The sequence below is a fragment of the Phalacrocorax carbo genome, chromosome 2 (genome assembly GCF_963921805.1).
Source record: "Phalacrocorax carbo chromosome 2, bPhaCar2.1, whole genome shotgun sequence".
Classification (NCBI taxonomy): Eukaryota; Metazoa; Chordata; class Aves; order Suliformes; family Phalacrocoracidae; genus Phalacrocorax; species Phalacrocorax carbo.
The window spans coordinates 115,981,363-116,003,940 of record NC_087514.1 but is presented as its reverse complement, the minus strand read 5'-3'; the positions used below and the strand labels follow the sequence as shown (position 1 = coordinate 116,003,940).

The 22,578-nt window shown below is 44.8% G+C and overlaps 2 protein-coding genes across 3 annotated transcripts in view; one reads left to right on the top strand and one right to left on the bottom strand.

Annotated features, from left to right (window-relative positions):
• The window catches only part of EPDR1 (ependymin related 1), a 33,621-nt gene extending 28,579 nt beyond the window's left edge, over positions 1–5,042 (bottom strand). For both annotated transcript variants that reach the window (XM_064443954.1, XM_064443955.1), the window contains exon 1: positions 4,744–5,042. In XM_064443954.1, the coding sequence (XP_064300024.1) occupies positions 4,744–4,997 (254 nt within the window). In that variant the 5' untranslated portion in view covers positions 4,998–5,042. The remainder of the gene's footprint in view (positions 1–4,743) is intronic.
• Positions 5,043–6,805: 1,763 nt separating this feature from the next.
• SFRP4 (secreted frizzled related protein 4) lies at positions 6,806–19,853 on the top strand. Its single transcript, XM_064443953.1, has 6 exons — positions 6,806–7,289; positions 7,433–7,513; positions 7,606–7,671; positions 10,285–10,483; positions 13,597–13,660; positions 16,157–19,853. Exons 1-6 carry the CDS (start codon positions 6,848–6,850, stop codon positions 16,343–16,345), a joined length of 1,041 nt encoding a protein of 346 aa, XP_064300023.1. The 5' UTR covers positions 6,806–6,847; the 3' UTR covers positions 16,346–19,853.
• The last annotated feature ends 2,725 nt before the right edge of the window (positions 19,854–22,578 follow it).

The window sequence follows — 22,578 nt, the reverse complement described above, 5'->3', positions numbered from 1 at the left end:
CGTTACCAGCAGCAGACACTTGAAAGAACTTGGCACCTATGGGAGGAAAGTAAATGCAGGAGGTTTGAGTACCTTCCCTTAGTTCTTATTCTCCAAAGTGACTTATATACACAGCAGCTTATGAAGAATTTTAGATCCCCAGAGTTCGCATTAGATTTAGAGAAAATGCTGAAAATTCAATTCTATGTTTCACTGCAAATTAAGGGTCTCAGAAGTTTGCACACTCTACATCATAATCTTAAAAAATGGGGCTTGGGTTCCTGAGTAACTTGGCCAATTCTGAAAATTTTACCCGTGACCATCGTTCATTCCCCTAAACGTTAAGCTGCAGAAACCACTCCCAAAACCAAGTCTGGGAAACAAATTTGCTCAGGGTAGCTCAATACTTAGCCTGTTGAGTCACCAGAATGACCACAGAACGGATGGATTATATGATTTTAATAGGTCAGACACCGCTGTTTTTTCCTTTACAATCACACATCCTAAAACAACTAAGAAGTAGTTGAGATAAGTCAGACACGTGTGCCCACACTCTGTTTATTTTGAAAAGTCATCACCTCTTCTCCAGATGAATGCTGATATATTTGCACCTGACCATATGCTGCTTCTCTTCAGTCAAGGACAGGGATTGACACATGCATGCAAACAGCCTGCCGGAGCAACAGATGTATTTCTCTAAACACAGCTTTGTTGCTCCTCTATTGTACTCGCAGTTTTTGTTGCCAAGTGAAGGAGTTAGTCCTGCCCGTAACTGCGCCTGTCTTTTGCAAATACAACTGAAACTAAAGAAATTACCAACCGGCAGTTCTGTTTTTAAATGAACACTGATATGGTACCTCCAGCTTGTTTTTCAGCTCTGCAGTTATGGTTTTATAGACAGTAACCCAGCAGTCTCAAATACATAGGCATCCCAATGTGCCGCACACTGTATAATGGCCCACAGAGGATACTGTTAAAATGCACTCAGAGAAGAGAGAAATTAATTTTTTTCCTCCTACTGACTTCCCTGACTGCATGGAAATTTTTTTCTTCCCACCATCGCATTTCTCATAGGACAAACTGTTACTGGGCCTCCCCTGAAAATCACTGTGTGAAAAATAGTACAGAAGATAAGGGTGAAACTCTATGAATAGGGCATGTGATAAGTAACACCCCAGCCCTCAAACACCACCGGTGTGATTTCTGCTCTGCTCCCCTCTTCACACTCTTCTTCCTTCATAATTGAGCATCAAAGCCTGTTGAGTGGCTTCAGCAGTGGCAGGCAGTACACTTCTTGCTCTGTTTCTCCAAGAAAATGAACAGTGATGCAGTTCTGGCCACAGTGCATCAGTAGGATTTTTGATTTAGACCTTTGAAGTGCCAGGATTTCTCACCAGTTTGCAGTGATGTCATATTCAAATCAAATGAAACAATTCTGCCCCAACAGCAAAAACCGTGCTGATGACTGTTACCTATTTCGTGAAGTGTCCTGAGGGTTGAACAAGAGGGAGGAAGGATTAATATACAGAGAGCACAAAAGGCAGTAACTCCATGTTAGTAGGCAGTAACGGATTAAAAAACACATCCTGAGTTTAACAGGTAACGTGACACAGCTCAGCCTCGAGAGCTCTAGGGAACCGTTTCAAGTGCTCTCCTTTCACGTGATATAACAACCCTACTGGCATGACCTCTTCCACACGGGAAATGGCAAAATCTACTCGATAAAAACCTCTGTTTTCTTTTCTCCAGGTATCAGCTGAGCGCTATGTGAAACAAAAAGAGAAGACTGTCTCTGCCCTCCCTGTCTACCCCCAAAATTTTGATTCTGAAGGGGAAAGAAGCAGCCGGGCAAGCCACACTGGAGAAAACACAAGATGCAGAGTGTAGCTAAGGCTGGGGCTGTAGAAGACGCAAAAAAAGAAAGGTTAGTAATGAATGCAGCTGGAATAGGCTCTCCTCTAAAAAGCTCAGCCCAGGATCACCACTGGTAGTTTTCACACTCTCAGCTGGAGTGCAGGCAGTCAACTGTGTGACCCAGAGAAACACGCACCCAGCAAGCTGGCTGAAACAACCATCAATGCCTAGCTTTAACGAACTGGCTCCACTCGGTCGTACAGCAAGCGAGGTGTGTGCCCAGGCGGCAGGTGACAGTGCAGCAGCTGGCCGACGGGGAGTGGGCAGCCTTTACCAACACAGTCGCTGCATCTCGGGTCCTCTTGCAATGACTGGTGAGCAAAGACGCGATGTTAATGATGCAGCAATGGGATATTTACCTTATGGTTAATTTTCAGGATTTTACTTAAAACACTGGGTTGATGTAGGTATGAAAATACCACATAGCAAATTACATGAATTGGAAACATATATCTACAATAAAAAATGTACGTTTCAGGTTTTCCTGTGGTTATAAGCCTGCAAGCCATTCCACAGGCAGATAGATCTTTGTGTCCCTGATTAACCTCAGTCAACTAACTTAAACAGGGCTGTGTCTGGTTAAGGTCCACATTCGCAAGCTTCAGAAAATACTTTGTATAAAAATTTGGTTGTTGGCCAACCCTGATTGCTGCATGTAAGGTACATCTGATAGCAGCAAAATATGTCTGTTTGTGAAAATTTAGACTGAAATCTCCTTAGAGACCAGGACAGCACTATTTTTCTTGTTGCTTTTGTAGTCACTGCCTTGGTGTAATGACCCTTTTCTTGCCAACGTCCAAGCGGGGTGAGGGAGAGGTTATTTTTCAAAAGACAGGATAAATCCCCTTGCCTCTAACTTCTGAAGGCTTCAGTTTATGACTCACTGTGTCCACAGTGAAATGAAGTTGTGATCACAACTCCAGACCCGATCCAACACATTGAAATCAATGGGAGTTTTTCCGTTGACTTCAATGGAAGCCGGGTCACGCCCTTAGCAGACACTAGTTGTGCACATAACAAAACCACCCTCCAGTTTTGCATGGCAGAAAATATGGTCAGCCTGGAAACAGCACGGAGCCCTGAGGTCAGAGATGGTCTACAACAGAAAACTAATACAGGAAAAACCAACAGAGAAATGCTTCAAGTGCACCTACTTGCACTCTGCCCCTTGCTAGCCCTATCAGCCCAGACGAAACTGCGTCCAGAGCAAATATTTATCAAAAATGTAAAAAGAGCAAATCTTGGCAAAAGCCAAAATCTGGCCCAGAGTAGAAAATGTAGAATAATTATTCAATCTTAAAGTTTTCAAATAAAATAAACATAAGCTTCAAGAAATGCGCTCAGTACAACTTAGAAGCTAGAAAAGGCTTGCCTCAGACTCTGTAGCGCAGCCTTATGCTTGTCAAACATGAAGGTCAACCTAGGACTTCTAAAAGGAGAGTATGAGCACAGCCAGTGTCAGACTCTATGCTGTATGTTAGCAGGCCACCAACAAACAACTCTACATGTTGCCTTTAAACATTCTTCATATGGCTCCTATATGAAAATGGTAATAAAGAAAAAAGCTCACAATGAGGGAAAGCTAAGCTTGAAAATGAAACTCATAAAACAGTTTTAAGAGTGTTTTGGGACTGTCAGAGAAAGGGCCAGGAAGAGCAAACACTTTGGTGAGATTAAAAGAATGACTATGTGATATTGGTAAGAAATTAATCATTGTCAGGAAAAAAAGCCAGGAGCAAAAAGGAATATTGATCTTCCAATAGCAGAGACCATTTAGTTTGGATGATACAGCATTTCTCGGCTGGTCTTCACCTTGGCTTATACATCCCCAGGACTGATGCACTATTATTTGAACAATTTTTAGGTGGAAGAGGCGGAGGTACAGGCAGACTGGCTACCCTCACACTGGCAGGTACATCTTGACACAGTGTCTGAGAGTTAGTGATGCTCGGCACCCAGAAACACCTCACCCAGGAAGGCCTGTCTGGACTGATTGTTTCCTCCACCCAGCCTGTCAGGGCCCTGAGCTCGGCAGGTTGAGAAGAAAAAATGAGGCTCTTCTTCACTCAGCCTTTTTCTGCAATTATTTTTCAGCAAGTCAAGAAATGCACAATGACTCAGGGATTTTGTGGAGTTAGTTATGGTCTTAACAGATGCATACTGTATAAATTAAGAACAGGGAAGTCCTCTGGGGCTGGGCAACCTGTGCAGTGTGAATAAGCACACTGCACCACAGGTAACAGATGCATCCTGGCACCCGGCACTGACTTAGCACTTGCAGGAACCGAGAATGAGCAGAGAACTTGTAAAACGTGACTCAAACTTGTCAGCAAATTACTGGGCTAGAAACCCCCCTTACTCCCCCACCCCCCCGTGACCTTATTCCCATGTTTGAGTATAATCTCTTCATTATACCTCATTATACCCGTTATGCCTCATATTTAGGGCTGTATTTTTGCAGCCACTTCCCATTCCATTTAAAAAAACTAAACAGCTGGGAGTGAGGCATGTCTCCGAAGGCACTGTTCATCATAAATCTCTCACTATATATACATATATATACACGGAGCATGGGTGTAAGTCATGTCGGCGACAGGTTTCCTCCTGCCGCTCATTCCCAGCAGCCTCCCCCCGCAGCCGCCACCCCCACCCCGTCTCAGGCAGGGGAGGTGCCGCCCCACAAGGCGGGGGACCGAGGGAGGGGACCCCCCAGCACCCCCGCATCGACCCACACCCCACGCCCCCCACCCCCCCCCACCCCCCCGGGAGGCGCCTCCGGGCTCTGCGCCCACCATCCCCGCCCCGCCCGGGGCCCGGCCCCGCCGCGGGGGTCCCGCCGCCGCCACCTACTTCTTGCAGGGGATGAGCGCCTTCCTCTCCTCCAGGATGCGGAGGCGCTGGTTGGGGCCGTCGTAGGAGACGGCGGCCCTCGTGTTGCGGCCGGTGCCGTGCTCGTAGGTCACGGTGCGCCCTTCCCACTGCCGCGGCGCCTGGCACGGCTCGGCCCACGCCGCCGCCGCCCCGCCGCCCCGCAGCAGGAGGCCGCCCAGCAGCAGCAGCCGCAGCCGCGGCAGCAGCCCCAGCCCGCCCGCCGGCCGCGCCATGCTCCGCGTCCCGCTCCGCGCACGCCCGCCCCGCACGGCGCGCAGGCAGGCGGGCGGGCGGGCGGGCGGACGGACGGACGGACGGACGGGCGGGCAGGCCTGCGCCGGGGGGGCGGGGGCGGCCCGCCTCCAAACCCGCATCACCTCAGCGGGGAGAGGCGGTTTCTGCTGGAGCTGCTGGATGCAAGCGGGCTGGGAGAGCGGGAGGCAGGGGGGCGACGGGAGACGGGGACCCTCGCCCCCCCCCCCGCCATGCCTCCCTCCTTGCGCCCGGGGCCGGGAGGGTTTGCTGGTCCTGGGTGTGCCCACGAGGGGTGATGCCAGGGGAGCACCTGCAAGGCCCCAGCCTTGGGGTGCTTCTGGGCAGCCTGTGTGAGCTTTGGGAGGGAGGGGGTACACCAACAGGAGGAGGCGAAGCTGCTTTAATGTTGCTGTCGAGGGAGAAACTCACGTTTTCCTCACCAGTGGCTCCCCACGGACAATGTCGCCAAGCACGCGCATACCCTCATCTCCCTCTGCCCTCTCCGGTTTCTCAGCCGTTGCTCACTGCCCGCTCTGGATGAGCTTTCCTTTCACGCAAGGGAGGGGAGAAGCCTCTGCCCCACGGACGCTCTGCAGCACCCAGGCCTGAGCCCTGCCGGATCCACGAGGGGAAACACGGGTGGCGCCGCGGTACGTGGCCCGGGCGGGCCCCGGAGCTGCTCACTCTGAGCCGCGCTGGGGCTCTCCCAGGCCGCTGCAATAACCTGCCACTGAGTTAATACTGTTTTCTCAGCGAGCCCGTGAAAGACTGGGGTGCAGCATTTGTCCCCAGCGGAGGAAGGGCCCATAGGTCTTTTCCGTGCACACTGACTGAGGTGGGAGGGAGTCCCTTGCTCCCGCGTGGGCATGCCGCTCCGCTGTGTCAAGGGTGTGTGGCCATGGAGCAACACGGAAAGAAAAATAAATTTAAGAACAACATCTTGGAGAAAGCCTGAAATCCCGTCTCCCACCCACTTGCAGATGCGACTGTGGGGGGACAGAGGTGGGGGGAACGCGGCGGGGGACAGACTGCCTGCAGAGCAGCCCCACGCCGGCCCCACGCTGCCCCGGCCCCGCCGCTTCCCCCCTCCCGAGCAAACCGAGCAAAGCGCGGCTTCCCCGCCCGCGCCCAGCTCACGGAGGGAACTCTGCAACCCCTCGGAGGGGACGGGAACAGCCGCGAGAGCTCCCCCAAAAGTTTCTGCTCCCCCCGCAAAAAGTTTCTGCTCTGTGTCCCTTGGGAAAAGGCGGCGTAAAAGCTCAGCCCCGCAGGAGGGGGGCTCACGGCCGCGGCTCCCGCGTTCCCCCCGCCTCCTCCTCCCCGCTCCCCGCGCCGGAGCGCGCAGCCCCGCGGCAGATGCGTGTGGTTGGGGTTCGCTCCCCCCTTCCCCTCCCCTTCCACCTGAAAGAATTTATGACACGGATGAAAACTGAAACGGAGCTGGAGCCGGGGACGAGAGACGCAGTGATGTCGCCGGGGGATTAAACGGGGTGGAGGTGATGTCAGAGTGCCTGCACAGCAAAACAACGCACACGCGCGCACACACACGCGCGCGCACACCCCCCCCCCCCACCTCTCCCCCCTCCCCACTCCCCCCCCCCCCCGGCGGAGCGGTGCTGCCAAGGGAGCGCGATCGGCCCCACGTCACTCGTGCCACCGGTATAAATGCGGTCCCGCGATGTCCATGGCTGTCGGCGCGGCGGCTCCCGCGACTTGACTGCGGGGCGGCGGCGGGCGGCGGCGGACGAGAAGAAGCAGGAGGAGGAGGAGGAGAAGGAGAAGAAGAAGGAGGAGGAGGAGAAGGAGGAGGAGGAGGTGGAGGAGGAGGATGCTGCGCGCCTTGGTGGCGGTGTCCCTGTGGCTGCGGGTGAGCCCGCGGGCGCAGGGCGCGCCGTGCGAGGCGGTGCGCATCCCCATGTGCCGCCCCATGCCCTGGAACATCACCCGCATGCCCAACCACCTCCACCACAGCACCCAGGAAAACGCCGTCCTCGCCATCGAGCAGTACGAGGAGCTGGTGGGCACCGGCTGCAGCCCGGTCCTCCCCTTCTTCCTCTGCGCCATGTACGCCCCCATCTGCACCCTGGAGTTCCTCTACGACCCCATCAAGCCCTGCCGCTCCGTCTGCCAGCGCGCCCGCGACGGCTGCGAGCCCATCATGCGCCGCTACAACCACAGCTGGCCCGAGAGCCTCGCCTGCGACGACCTCCCCGTCTACGACCGCGGCGTCTGCATCTCCCCCGAGGCCATCGTCACCGACCTGCCGGAGGGTGAGCGCGGCGGGGGCGGCGGTAGGGCGGACCCCCGCTACCCCCGCGGGGCGCCCCGGGCGGGGGGCTGCGGGACCCCCACCCCCCTGCTCCGGGACACTCTCCCCAACAGCTTTCCTTCCCCGCCGCGCCTCTGTTTGCAGATGTGAAGTGGACGGACTTCACACAGGGCGTGCTGGTGCCGGAGAGACTCCCGGAGCCCGACTGCAAGAGCCGCGGCCAGGGTGAGCCTCGCCCCCACCCTCCCACCTCCCCTTCCCCGGAGCCAGGCCCCCTCTGACACCCCTCAACCGTTTCCCCTTCTCTTCCTTCGAAGAGCGATGCAGGTGCAAAAAGACAAAGCCTACGCTGTCAACCTACCTGGCCAAGAACTACAGCTACAGTAAGTGCATGGGGTGAAAATGCTTCGCTTTGCCCGTCCCACCCCTCTCTGTGCCCCCCGTGAGTTAGGCAGCTCCGTGTGGGTGCTGCACCCACACCAGGCCCCATCCGGCGAGTGCGGTGTGAGGACAGGGCTCCGCCGCAGCTTCCCAAGTGCGTTTTTGCCCGAGGACACCTAACCGTCCTCTTCCAAAACCCACCACTCGCAGGCACCACCCTGCGCAGGCAGCAGTAGTCATTGCGCAGACGGTGGAGTGTTTCTGATAAAAGCAGCGAAACGTCGGTGATGTGCACCGGCATCAGCGGGTCGCTCGGCAGAAGGGGTGTGTGGAAAGGTCACTCTTCTAAGTGCAGTTAGGTCGCATGCGAGCGTGACCATGCGCTGCTTGGTCAGCTCCTGTCTTCATCCAGCAGATGGAATAAACAGAGGTTTATCGCCTAAATAGAACTTGTAAATGTGAACAAAGCTGAAGCGAGATAAAAAGTCGTTGCTTAGAAATTCATTATATTCTATTACTTACTAGCCAGAGTTTCATCTGGTGCAGAATTGTCAGAGATTAATTGAATTCAGTGACAATTTGCACCATCCAACTGGAGTTGGCCGGTAGTTTTATCGTATGTTGCATGACATATTGGCGATACAAGTAAATATTCACCCGGCTTGCCCCTTGGCTCCCCCCTGCCCGGGTTTTCGGATGCTGGGAGTAAGGAATAACTCTAAGCTTAGAAAAATATCAGATTAAATGTCTGTAATGTCAATAGAAAACCCCTATTAACTATGAATTTAACGGGCAGTGTCATGGGCTTTTGCACTTTATAGGCTTTTTCTCAGGTGACAGTTGTTTCTTCAAGGGATTTATTCAGTTCTTACACAATAGGGTTATTGTATCCATTTGATTCCTATTTGTCTGATATGAAATGAAAGTAAGTTTGTAGTTTTTTGCTTCTTTGTTAGTATAAGGAAACAAAATTCAAACCCCAGTTTGGTGGGAATAATCGAGCTGAACGTCTATACACTTTTTTTGTCGTGGCATTTTGGTGCCTTTATGTCATATATTCTTTTTATATAATTCCTTAATCCATCTCAGTACAACATAGTGATATGTCCAGGTGGGACAACGATCTTCCACAGTTGTCTGAAATATAAATAATCAGTATATAATCAGTAATATAATATTACTATTCTGAAATGAAATACAGGTGTTAGCCATACACGTTCTGGTTCCGGTGACTTCAGTGGGAGTGTTGGTTGAATAAAAGTTGTAGGTTGGGGTCCGAAATGTAATTCAGTTGAATTTGTGAAATCAAGATTTTGTTTCTGAGAGGTGGGTTTTTATTTAGCCTCCGCTGAAATGAATAGGCATGCTCATATGGAAAGTGAATTGAGAGACAAGTCAAGGCGGAACAAGTTGCAAATAAAATTCAATTTTTTTCTGAAATCCGTTAAAATAATATATAGATCCAAACTGTATTTATAGGTGATCAGAACTTGATTTCAATCAGATTTGAAAATGGATTGTGAGTCTCCAAAACTGAAATCCCTCATGTGCTTTGTGGCTGTTACACATGTCCTGATAAAGCTACCACATGAAACTGCTCATCTCCTGTTTTCTACATAGGAAGTTTATTCCAAACATTAGGAGATCCATTCGAAGGCTTTTGACCTGGTGGCTGCCAAGGGCAGCATCGATGCAGGCTGATCACCCTGTAGTACATACACTTCTCATGCTTCTATCACTGAAGAATTTTGAGATAATAGAACCCCTTCCTATTTCAGTATTTCCTAGAGACAAAATCCTTCATGTAAAAATTGCGCTTCAGCTCTCTGATCCTCTCACAAGAGAGAAGGGGTGAAATGCTGCAGTGGTCCGGGTACTGCCAGGGTTTGCAGGTACAAGGTTAGCCAGGGATCATCCTCAGAGCAATCTACACAGTTTCACCTTCTTGCATCCATGCAGACATGCAGTTTTCCTCAATAAAAGGTAAAAACATGAATGTCTGTGTATTCAGAGTCAGAAGAACTTGTTTCAGAGTCCGTTTTATATGAGGATCTTACTATTGATGGATAATCCAAAGGCAAAAGATGAAAAAAAAATACAGACAGAGTAAATCACAATCCTAAGCCTCTTAGTTTTTTACTACTTGTTGAAAACCTTCCTTTCTTTCTTAAGAAGTCTTTAGTTCCTGGATGCAACCTAAGGGAAATTATGTTATTATTGAAAAGACTGAGTTCACGCTAACTGACTGTGAGGTAAATTATTCATTGTTTAATTGGAAATAGCCAGGTGTAGCTATAGAACAGGTCCGATTTATGCGAGGTGTTGTTTAAGTCTGAGTCAAAGGAGCTGTTTGCGTGTGTGATTCCAGGCGAGATCACTTGGTCTGATCTGGCAAAGGTTTAAGCACATGTTTAATTTTGCAGTTGTCAACAGTCCTACTGAAAACCAAATCGGGATCAGGCCTCTGTTACTCTAAGCCACTCTAGGTGCCCACACGTGAAGGAGTAGTTCTAGTTTCACAGCCGAAACAACAGCTTGCAATTTAATACCTTTTATTTAATTTTGAGATGTGTTTAAATTTCATTGTTCTCACGCCTCTACTTTTTGATTTGCAGTCATCCACGCTAAAGTAAAAAGCATAGAAAGAGGGAACTGCAACGAGATAACGACTGTGGTTGAAGTCAAAGACATACTCAAGTCTTCGACAGCAATTCCTCTGTCTCAAGTGCCTCTTCTTACAAATTCCTCCTGCCAGTGTCCACCTCTTCAGCCGAAGCAGGATGTCCTCATCATGTGCTATGAATGGCGCTCAAGGTGAGCACTGGTGATGTGGTAGAGAAAAGTGTTAGAGCTAGCTGTGATAGATGGGAAGGAGGGCCAGCAAAGCTCCCTTCCTCATCACGAGCGCGTTTTGCTGATAGTTTTTCTTAGGATAACTCACACATACATGTTTTAATTACCTTGGCAGTTAACTTTTTCCACTTGATCAGCCTCAGCTCTGAGCCACAGTGCGGTGGTCACAAAACCTGGCTCACACATGCAGCGTAAACCCTGGTGGCATTAGGTGCTGACAGCATGTTGCTTAATGCGTCGTGCAGCTGTTCAGGCATCTCCAGCTGTTTGGGAGTGTTTTTCCAGGGCCGCTTTCCATAGTATTTTTCAGAGGTATGGGCTGCTTCATGTGCTACAAGCCCAACGGTGTCTGTAGGTGATGGTCTGTGCCGGCAGTACCACGGGGAAGGCATAGTTCTGCCTCACCATCCCCAGGGCAGGGGACGGGAGATGATGCACGTCTGTCCGCAGAGCTGCTGGAGACAGAGCCAGGCCCTCTCCGCCAGCGTATCCATACTTTGGGCCGGTGCCATCAGCGAGATGTTTCTCATCCCACAGCTGTACCGGGACCAGCCAAAGCTGCAGCCATTGGAGCTCCGGCTCCCGGATGGCAGATGAAAAGTAAATACTCTCAGAGCAGCTTGCCAGTCCTGCTGCATGATTAAAAGACAAAACAAAACTAACTTTACCAGACCTTTCATCTGGCAGTCAGCCTAGCCCCAGGCATGGAAGGAAATCCAGCACGCTGGTCTGGAGGGGAGGGAGTGATGAATCACAGATCTCTTTTCTCTCTGGGTCCTTGGGGCAGAAGGGGACATCCCATCCCCGTTAGCACCCCAAGTGTACCAGTAGCAACAGACGTGGACAGGACAGGTTGTGGTGTGGTAGATACATGTGGCTCTGTGCTGTGGGTCAGAGGTAAGGCTGTTTGTAAAATACGAGGGCTGATTTTGCATACAGTGAAGTGAGTGTTAATTGAACATGCGTGCTTGTACGGACTATGGAACACCTACGTGCAGATCTTGGTGGGCCACATCCATAGTTTCAGTGAGTTTTACCGTGATACTTTAAGTATGTGCTTCTTAAAGTTGCTTAAAGTTATAGGTGTTTCTTAAAGTTGCCATCTGATACCTTATTGCCTTAACTTTTTTTTTATGAGCTAGCAGCCACGGTATTTTACTATTACACAGCATGTTGCACCTCCAGGTCTGGAAGTATCTCACAAAGATTAATTTAGAGCCCTCTACTTGTATTAGCCATTTTAGGGATACGTGCCCTGAGTCATGCAGAAGGACCATGACTGAGATTGCTATCAAGGAGCTCTGAGCTGCAGAGCTTTGTTGGAGAGGACCCTCAGGAGGCTGTCAGGGAGAGGAGATTTCAAAAGTGAAAGATCACAATCTGCTTCTCCATTACTATGGAAAAACACACCATTCACTAAATATTTTGTGATGGTTTTTAAAGGTCACTGAGGTTTTTAATTTCATATAGTGTACTAAAGCGGATTTGAAAAAGAAACATAAACTATTATATGTGTTTCCTGTTGAACTCAGTGGCATGCGAACAGAAGGTTTTGAATTACAGTAGCTTTTTAAAATGCCAGAAGCAAAATGGGCGGAAGCTGTATCTCCACTGAAGCCAATGGCAAAACACCCATTGCCTGTCAGTAGCGTTAGGGTCTCGCTCAATAATTTGACCTGAACAGAAGCTGGACCAGATGTACACCGTGTTATGGTTTCTTTCATCATGATATTGCCTTAGCATCAATTCTCTAATCTTCCCTCGGAAGGAAAAGGAGATGTGTATCACGTTGGTCTTGATTCTCCAGGGCTTGTACTCGCTGTAGTACTTGCATGTTTGGGCAAAGTGGATACACAGTGGCTAACAGCTGCAAGTGGCAGCATTCTGTACTCTTTTTGAAGCGGTATGAGCAGCAGCTCTGTTCACAGAAACTGGAGTTCGGGCCCTGCTATGCTGTGTAAACCTCACCCTCCAGCAAAGTGCTGTATGAAATTGTGAGCATTTATAATGTTGTTTTGATGTCTCCAGCCCACACTGATGCCTAAGTAAAACTTCCAGAATTAGGGAAATGATATTAGGGCATATTAAGGACCAGTATCTCAAAAAAAAAAAAAAAAAAAAAAAAAGGGAATGAAAAGGGAAGAAGAAAAAAAAGTTTAAATAGTTAACTAGTTAGCAGTAGAGGACATACAAAAATTCCAGCATCCTTGTGCTATAAAATAGTTTCTAGGTTGGGACTTAGAAGGTTTGACATCAGACTGCTTTAGAATAAACTATTTTAGAAGCTGTTTAAGGCATATACATTTAATAGTAACTTTTTTTTATTTATTTATTTGGGAGCTAGCCAGATTTCATTGGTAGGCAAGTGTCACTGCTTATATATCTTCCAAATTAATTTTAAAGATTTTAATGCACTCATTAAGTAGTTACATGTGGGACATAGATAATACCATCCTCAGGTATTTATAGGTATATTTATAGGTAGAAATGGAGACTATTGTAAGTGATCAGATGTTGTGTTACCATTTGTCAGCTGAGCTGTGTTAACTGGTGCATGTGAACAAGCTTTGTTTTTTTAGTTCAGAAGTAAAATACATTAGTTTAAACTACTCTTCTGCACACAAACACACACACAAACATCTAGAGGGCATAAGTAAAAATATATGCACATACACATTTAAACAGTTTCGTGGGATGTTATCCAACCCATCACTTCTTGTTAAGAGTGATCAAGAAAGAACAGCTGCAGGTGAGGACAAAAGGCTCTAAATGTTTTCTCAATACTGGCCATGTGCTGTGGTTTTGGCTGTAAAATCTGATTTCTTTTGAAAACTATTTTCTGTTTTTACAGTTTAGAATGTACAGATGGATCTGTACAAGCATTTAGAAATCCATCAGAAAGCATTTAGGGATGGAGAAAAGTATTTTTCTGCCTATCATCCCATACAGAGAAACGGCCAGTACCAGAACCTGCTGGTTCATTTCAACCTCAGTCTGTGTTAAATCATCTGGAATGACACCTCAGGAATTAAAATCAGAATACCTATAACTTCTATATATTTCTTAATTTTCAGGTTGATGCTTCTTGATGGATGTCTAGTTGAAAAATGGAAGGATCAACTAAACAAAAGATTTAAGGTAAATACCACTAAAGAAAAGAATGCTGATGATCTTGACAAAAAATTAAACACCTTTGTTCTACTTCAGCATTGAATAATTTGTTTGACTTTCAGATATCTGTAACACCTCTGGGTATTATTATTTTCACTTCAACATTTTCATACCTCATAATTACATATAAATATAAGCGAACATTTGAAATTTTAGCCTTGTGTTTTAGGACCTCTAAAATTTTATTTCTATGTTATCTGCAAACTTGCCCTGAATAGGATGGTGGGATGATCTTTGTGTGAACTCTGGCTTATTACAGTAACGACTCGAGGAATTTCTTTCATGTCACTGCTAAGGCACGTAACTGTCAGATAGGTGAAATGCAGATGAGTATGTAGTCCACATTAGGTAAGAAAGGAAGTTAAAATCCACTGCACTGGATAAATGCGCTTCATTGCGTTAAAGATTGCAGGCCAGAGATACAGACTTCTCACCAGCTACTTCCCACTAAAGGCCCACTGAAAGTATTTGGCATCCCCTCGCTGGTTTCAGGGGACATTGGAAGGAAGAGTCTATAGTATAGAGACCTGAGAGGCAGGAGCAGCAGATGGCCCTGCTTTTTGGGGCTTCAGGATAGCACTTGCTATCATTCCGTGCTTGTAAACTCCTCTTCAAAATGGACAGAAAGTGTGGATCAAGACAATGTTTGACTCTTCCTCACACTTTTAGAGATAGAAGAAAGTTATTTCTGGAATTCAGAAAAGGTTTCAGAACATTAAGTACATATATGTATATTTATTTTAATTATGAGCTGATTGGCAATTGATAGAGATGAGGAAAAAAGATGTATGTATCCATCAGTAGAAGCCTTTAGATTACAGACCAACTTCTTGTAGGAAATTGTATTTGATGCTTTTATCATTCACTTTTCTTCTCACTTACTCATATAAAACCTATGTGTGAAACAGAAAACATGCTTTAAATCTTTAAAAAATAAATACATTACAATTGCAAATAATACCATGTGGCATTTAGGGGAATACTGACATATGACTCGGACTCTTGAAATCCCTTAGCTGTCAACTTAATGGTCTGTTACTGGCACGCAGTGTGTTTTGTCATTTCTAATTGTGTCTTGAAACCTGTTTGGACATTCATTTCCAGACTGTCAAACAGATACATGACTGCCAAACAAAATGCTTCTCAATACACGTGTCATTCCCTCTGATATGAATAGTTTCATAACTTAAATCCTCGTTTAACCATGCTTGAGTGGGACGCACCTAAATGCCTGCTGATAGTTTTTGTTTTATAATGATGCATATAAAGACACTGACTACACAAAGATAGCCAGTATGGAGCTCTAGGTATCGCAGTGGCTTTATTTTAATGCGCATCATTCATCTCTGAAGACTTGCATCCAACTTTTATCTTGAGTTACCACTTAAAATGATTGTTTTGAGCTGTCTGTGGACCACAGAAGACAGCTGTTAATGTAACCACAGCATGGCTGGTCTCTTCTCTAGCCAGGACAAAAGTCTGTGTTGCAACAGGGTCAGTGCAGAGATACTAAATAGGAAAGCTGGAGAGCACATCTTTTGCTCTGATAACTGGGCAAAGCCTCTGCCTTTGGGACTTTCAGAAGAGAAAGTTCATTAATAGAGGGGAGAGATGAGACCCTTTCCAGGTTCTACTATCTACCTCACTTCCCTTAAAATAAGTATTTCTGTTCCTAGAGGTGAAGGACTGCAGTCTCTGCAGCAGCGTTGTGGATCTCTCCATATTTTGGACCACCTCACCACTTAACCTCACTGTAAAAAACTCTTTTCCAGCCACTGCACTTTTGGGCTTGGAAATCCAACAGCTGTTGTCTTTGGTGGGCTCTTTGATCTAACTGCTTTTCAAAATTTCTCAGGGATGCTGCTGAATAAAGCTGCAGGTGCATTATTCACATCCATCCCATCACAACTCTGAACACTGATTTCAGTGGTCATCTCTGTTGTCTGCCCATAACATAAGCTCTTTCATGCCCAGCCCTCCCCACCCCATGGAAAAGCAGAACCAGAAAGTAAATACCACTTTCCCTTGTAGCTGTGTGTTTAAATATACATTGTGAAAGGATAATCTGCTTTCTGCAGTCAAGTAGCACATTCAGTAAGATAGCAAAGAAGGGGTTTGCAAAGGAGTCCTGGTGTGCAGATCCTGTCTTTGATGGCATGGTGCCAGCTCCCCTGGATTTCTGAAAAGGCGTGAGATGTGCACTCAAATGCAGCAAGCACACGAAATGTGCAGTTGCCATTTTCATTGACTGGTATCATGGAAATTCCCCCACCCAAGAGCACAGGGCACGATCCCCCTGCAGACAGCCATAAGATACTGGCATCAGTGGCCCGGCAGGATAGAGCACAAAATTGTTAAAAGCACGACTAGTATCAGTGGTTCAGGGTAGCTTTGATTAAGGCATAGTTATTTATGACTGTGTCCTTCCCTAACTCAGCCTTTTTGTCATCTGCATTTCCACAGAGGTGGGAACAGAGACTGCAAGAACAAAAGCTGCGAACGGCCCGCAGTAAGAACCAGAATGCAGGACGCAGTGGTCGGAGTGGAGCCCCAAAGCCGTCAACCAAGAACACCAACCCACTGGTCAGTGGTCCCAAAAAGGCCATTAAAATAAAAAATGGCCAAAAAGAAATCAACCCTAAAAAAGTATGAGTGTGAAATTTCCAAAAGGAAAGACTTTCCTGCACGTTGAGGGTCACAATCTGGCTCGGTCAGTATGTTTTATTAATCCAGAACTCATCGACTTAAAAACTCACGGCAGTTTCTACATAGACAGTTTTGCTGCACTTTACTTTTAAAAGGTTTGCTTTTCCTTTCAAGCCACTGCAAGCCATAGAGTGTAGGTTTGCACTAATATGTCGTAGGCATATTTGAGCTGACTGAAATTTACCTTGGGGCTCTGATTTGCAATTCTAGATAGATCTGGCCTGGGCTGCCAGAGGTTTTAAGTCCTCATGCCAGTTGCCTGCCCTGCTTCCCTGCCAGAGGTTGGAGAGCTGCATGGGGCATCCCTTCTTTAGTAGTTGGCGAGTTAGTCGTTGAGTTAATCTGTGGATTAATCTGGTGAGCTGAGAACCACGGCAGCTGAGGAGCAGCAGAGGGATGGTAACCTCTGGCAGACATCTGGGGCAGCAACCACTGCAGCTGCTGGAGCTGAATCTATCGGCACCTTGGAATCACAGCCCTTGTTCAGAGCATTCAGAAGCATAGTTTACCAATAAGAATCTGGGTATGCATTATGTGATTATTTTCATGTGTGTGCCAGAAATATGCTTACAGTGTTAGTATTTGATGTTGTTGGTTTGTGTAGCAAAAATGCATTGAAAGCAGACATTTAATTTTTTTTATTGTACTTCAGGCTGGCTTCTGTTGTTATGATTTCAAATATATTTAAGCATCTAATTGAAAAATCAGTGTTTTTTTAAATGGACAGACTAAGATGAAACATATCTATAGAATTATCAGAAGTAACACTTATGTTTGCTGTAATATAGCTTTGTTATGAAAACTGGAATAGAAGCATTCTTCTAAACATAACGAAACAGCTACTGTACAGTATTAAAGAGAAGATAGGGCTTCATGTGGCTCAGTGTTCATTTGGATAATTTTTTATCATTTGACACCATATTTCTAAATCTCTCTCTGACACCAAATAAACAAACAAACAACTAACTAACTAACTAAATAAGGCTTGTCCCTATTCCTGAACTTCTCAAAACAACTGGCTATCTGCAGTTTTGCTGATCAGAAGGTAGCATTTACCCTGCAAGGGGTCACAGACAAAGCAGATGCTTTTATTTATGTACTAAGTTTTATGGGCAACATTTGCTGTGCAAGATATTGAAATAGCAAAGGTGATATAAATTTAATTGGCATAACTCCAAGATGGCATTTATGCTATTCCTGCCTGGATAAGGCAGTATGACTAGCACAGTCTGATTTCTGTTAACGCATAAGGAGATCACCTTCATTAACATTGTAAGAGGTCATGGTAGACATCTTCCAGAATTCCTGCAGCAAAACTAATGACTAGGCTTGGTATTTCTGGTATCTATAAAACAAAATGAGCATTTCTAAAATAGAGAGAGTCTACATCAGAAAAAAAAAAATTCTGTATAGGATAACATAAAAGATACAACTGGTCATATCAATATACTGATCTATATTATTACAGGAATTCCAATGAAATTTGAATGCATGAAATTTAAGGCAGAATATGCTGGAGTGATTTTGATAGCAGCAGTAATATACTTGGTAATATGCTAACACAAGCTGAAGACATAGATGCCAAGTTAGAATGCTTAAAACAAAGGGGCGGAGGTGTTACAGAAAAATTGAATGGCGTATAGGGTAGTTCAGGAGGAAAAAACCACAACCCTACATGATCATTGGTTGAGTTTTAAGCAGTTGGTTAAAATATGCAAAGGTCAGCATTTGAATTTGGCCCTTCCTGCTAATTCAGGGCAGATGCAGAACTTTATCTCCATGGAACATCTGCAGAATTAGATCCAAAATTCAATCCAGCTGCCAGGAATGCTGAGCATATATTGTATCTACTGACTTTAGTGGGAATTAAGTGGGTTTGACATGTCAAAAAAAACAGACCACAAAGTTCAGTGCCTAAATACAGAGTATAGGTGAAATCTTAATCCTGTACAACGAAATGGAAAAACTGAAATCAAAAGCAAATGAGACAGAATTTCACTGCAGGTGACTAAATTAGGTGAGTTTGAAAATGCTGACTTGAGTCAGCATGATCTAAAAGATCAGTACGTTTGAAAAGCTTCTAAAATAGTTTTATCTACTGTGTGGCTCAAGTTCTTAAGCTTTGATTACCTATTGATCCTGATTTAAAGTACCCCAATAAATATGTATAAGATTAGCTATTAAAAATGAATGACAGTCCTATCAATGTAATGTCGAAATAACAAATACCAAAGTTGTGATATGTCACTTAACAAGTTTTATTGTGAACGTGGTGAAGTGTGGTGTTTGTTGAATGAAACCTTTGGAACAGCTAGCTAGACTTCATAGCAACATTACATATTATTTTACAACTGTTAAAATCAAACCTTTTTCATTTTTTGAAAGCAGAGAAAAAGATGAAAAAATTATTTTCTACAGAAAATTATCACCATTCCTTCTGTAAGTTACCGTCACTGGACTGAGGATTCCAGTATGCTGGAATAAACTTTGATGCACCCAGCCTGGTGTTTCCAAACTCCTTGACATTTTTATGTATGCTTTATGCTGACTAACTTCCATTCTGATGTGGTAAAAATATGGAAGAAGGAAAGGCAATACAACAAAGAGCAGGAGATATCATAATACAAAGAACAGATGTACAGACAGGGGAATGAATTAGTAAGGTTTCCCTTACTCTCCCCTTTTGTTTTCCCAAATCCATTTTCTTCTACTTTTTAAGAAGCCATGGCTCAACCCAATTCAACACTAACATAATTCACTCAATTTTGAAAATCCCATACAATTTTTAACTCGTTGCAACATCAAACGCCAGCTGATTGCGGACCAGAACATCCCTGCCCTCCAGCCCTCTGCCCTTCCCTTGCGAAGGCGTGAAACGGATATTGGAGCAGCGAGGGATGTTCCAGCAGGCAAATGCATCCTCATGCATCCCCGTGTGGCCCCCTCAGCAGTTCTGCTCCCTGGCACGTGGCAAAAAGTCAGACTCACCTGTGCTTATGCACATCCATGGCCAGGTGTAGTCACTGCCGTGCCAGCGCACCCCAGCACCAGTCATGAAATCTTGGTTTAGCAGAGTGGGCAAAAATTCCGCTGATGGATGAAAGCAATTACTGTACCTACTTAGAGCTGAAAAAAATAACAGGCCAAAACTTGAAGCGTCAAATGTTTTTTTGTCAGTGTTACAGCTGAGGGGCTTGGCATTTTTTTTTCATATAAAATAAAAATTGCCTGGAACACTGAACAGATGTTTCTAGTGCGTTTCTTACTACCTCCCACACAGATGTACCCGGTTTAGTAAGAAATGCCATTGAATATTTTCACTGAATGCTCTAACCTCAGTTCCAAAAGAATGAAACCTGAAAAAATATTTACTCTAATTCTGAATAATTGGCACCGTTTTAGAAGCTCACTGTAAATGCAAATCAGAACTCTTTTATGAACCACATTTAAAAAACCATCATAAACACCCCTCCAACAGGACCTGAATGACCCGGTCACTTTAATTCAACTCAGTGTTGCAGCTTTGTTACTTTTGTTCAGTCATTGCATATAACTGAGAAATACTTCCTGTACAAATAAAAAGAAGGTTTTCCAGTCCAAAGTACTCCAACAGCTCTTAAATTATTTTATCCAGCATTCTAACCTAGATTCCAAGTGAATGAAACCTGAAAAAATATTTACTCCAGTTATGCACAACTGACACACACTTTTTGGTTGCACTTAGTAGTTGGATGTAAATGCACATCTGAAAATGTGTCCTCAACCAGATTTTTCTGGTAAACCACATCAGCTCCAGTTAATTTTGTAAATAAACATAAATCCATCACTATGGGTCAACAAAGATTCAAAATGACGTTTCCATTTATGGTAAAAAATAATAACTTGCAAGGACCTACAAATAAGTATTTATTTTCTATAGAGGTACATTACTTCTAATTAGACCTATTCAAGGCCTTACATTTCATTTCAGCTGCTGACACCATATTTCTTGTAACATCTCCAAAATTGAATATCAGCCTTATTGGAAGGTAAACAGGATTTCAAACTTGCTTCTTCAAGATGGAGTACATTCTGGGGGTTCCAGGTAATCTGTTAATATCAGACTGGCTCCTGTTGTTGCTGCCAAAAGGCTTGTGGATAAACCAGTGTGGCATAAGCATAAAGGAAAGCATCTGGAAGGAACAACACACTCCTTTTCTCTAGATAAGGACACTAAGATCAAAACCCAGAGTACCTTAAATATATCAGACGGCCTATGTTATAGATAGAAGGTTAATGGATGCATCAGAGTGATCAAGAGATGCCCCAGACAGACCAACACCTTAAGTATTTTGATTCCTTTTGGTTACAATATGGTGAAGACTTTAGTTTATAGATACTCAGAGCACATCAGTGTTTATCCTCTGAACAAGGTAATCAGAAAGCTAATAATTTGCTCACAAAGAGCTGTGGATAAAGTGAATAGATGCTTGCAAGGTCTGACCTGCCAGAGTTGCTCATTCAGCAGTCAGAGCAAAGGAAAAACAGCGCAGCAGTACACAACCACAAGCTGATTGACTCCATCTTCTTGGCGGGGGAAAAAAGCTAATTCCCCACTTCTCTTATTTTATTATGCAGTAATTCAGTACAAATACTCACTAAAATCGGACATACTAATTCTTCTTAAACAGTGCTTGGAGATTTAGGACCAGCTTGTTTATCATTCTAAACTGGAACAGATCTTTAATATAGTCTTAGTGTCAGATTATAATTTTATTAAAGTTCCTAAACAAGGAAATATGTGTTCTGTTGTACAAATAAACATGCCCTGTGGTTCCGTTTCTCTCCTGCTGGGACAAAAATCAGACGAATAATTATGTTATCGTTTGTTAGTGTTGGAAGAATTTTCATGACATCCTTGCACCACCTAATTCTACGCTAAACCACAAGATATTTTCTAAATATATGGTCATGAAGGTCACAATCTCTTTTGCTCTGGCATTTAGATATGAGATAAAAGGACAGTCACACTTTCTGTAAGATTTGTAGGCAGAGGAGCTGTCTAAATTTAATTCCAAGAAGATTTTAATCTGTGAGACTCAACTGAGTTTATGTTGGAACACATTCCTCCTGACTCTGTAAGTGCAAATGTTTGCCGATCCCACCACAAGTGCTCAAACTCTTAAACATTACATCCATGTTTATGTCACAGTAATACGCAATTCGAAGACGAGTGGATGGCAAAGTTACATGTACAATACCTGTCTTGAGTAAAACTTTTAAAGAGACAAAATAATCTGTTAAAATATTCACAGTATTTCAATTGCCATGTTTTTGAATATGTATTTTGATAGTTCTACAGAAGTCTGTAACTCAAAGATACACAACCTTCATGAATCTGAATCTCTCCATCAGCTGACTGAAACAGTTATTTTTATTGTTTTGAAATGTACCTCTTAAATTCCTCCTCTCCAAAGTTGCTAAAAGACAGTAAGGTCAAAAACACATTTCGGAGAAGCAAATAAGCATTAATAAATTAAATGTTCCCACATTACAATTTGGATTTTCCTACTTATGCAATGGGAAGAAAAGCTGTTATAGATCTAGGCATAATATTTCTATGTAATCTACTGCATCATTTAACCAAGCGCTTACGATCCCCCAAGCAGGGGTCATAAGTGACACACATGAATATATGAACCCAAATAAATGCAGTCCTTCAACAGCTAACAGTTAAACCAAACAGAAAAATAAGCTGTATTGCTTGAGAGTGATGTAATGGAAGATGAAGAATGATGGTTAAACAAGGAATAACTCAGTATAAAAAATTATAGCACACTTAATCAGGCAGAGCTCGTGTACCCATACAGCTAACTGAAGTTTCTAGGATCAGTGCAATAAATAACCCACAGTATTCAAAATCTGTGTGTGATACCTATCAAACATTTGCTGTCTGGTTATGAACTTCCATTAGAGGATTAATGAACTCTTAAGACATGTTTTGCCATTTCAGCATTTCTGCTCATGTCAAAAAATAATCCCATCTAAACCTTCAATATTGTATTTGCCCCGTTGGTAGAGAAGCCATTAACTCTAGCAAGGATCTTGGGAAAAGAACTGAATCATGTATCTGAAATTGTCCCACTCAGGCCTTTTCTGAGACTGCTGCTTGGTTTAAAGTACAATGTGCCAGCACCCAA

Coding starts and splice junctions, on each gene's coding strand:
- SFRP4 (XM_064443953.1), top strand. CDS start 6,848: ATGCTGCGCGCCTTGGTGGCGGTGTCCCTGTGGCTGCGGGTGAGCCCG. Junction 7,514..7,605: donor CTGCAAGAGCCGCGGCCAGG/GTGAGCCTCGCC, acceptor CTTCCTTCGAAG/AGCGATGCAGGTGCAAAAAG. Junction 13,661..16,156: donor AACTAAACAAAAGATTTAAG/GTAAATACCACT, acceptor GCATTTCCACAG/AGGTGGGAACAGAGACTGCA.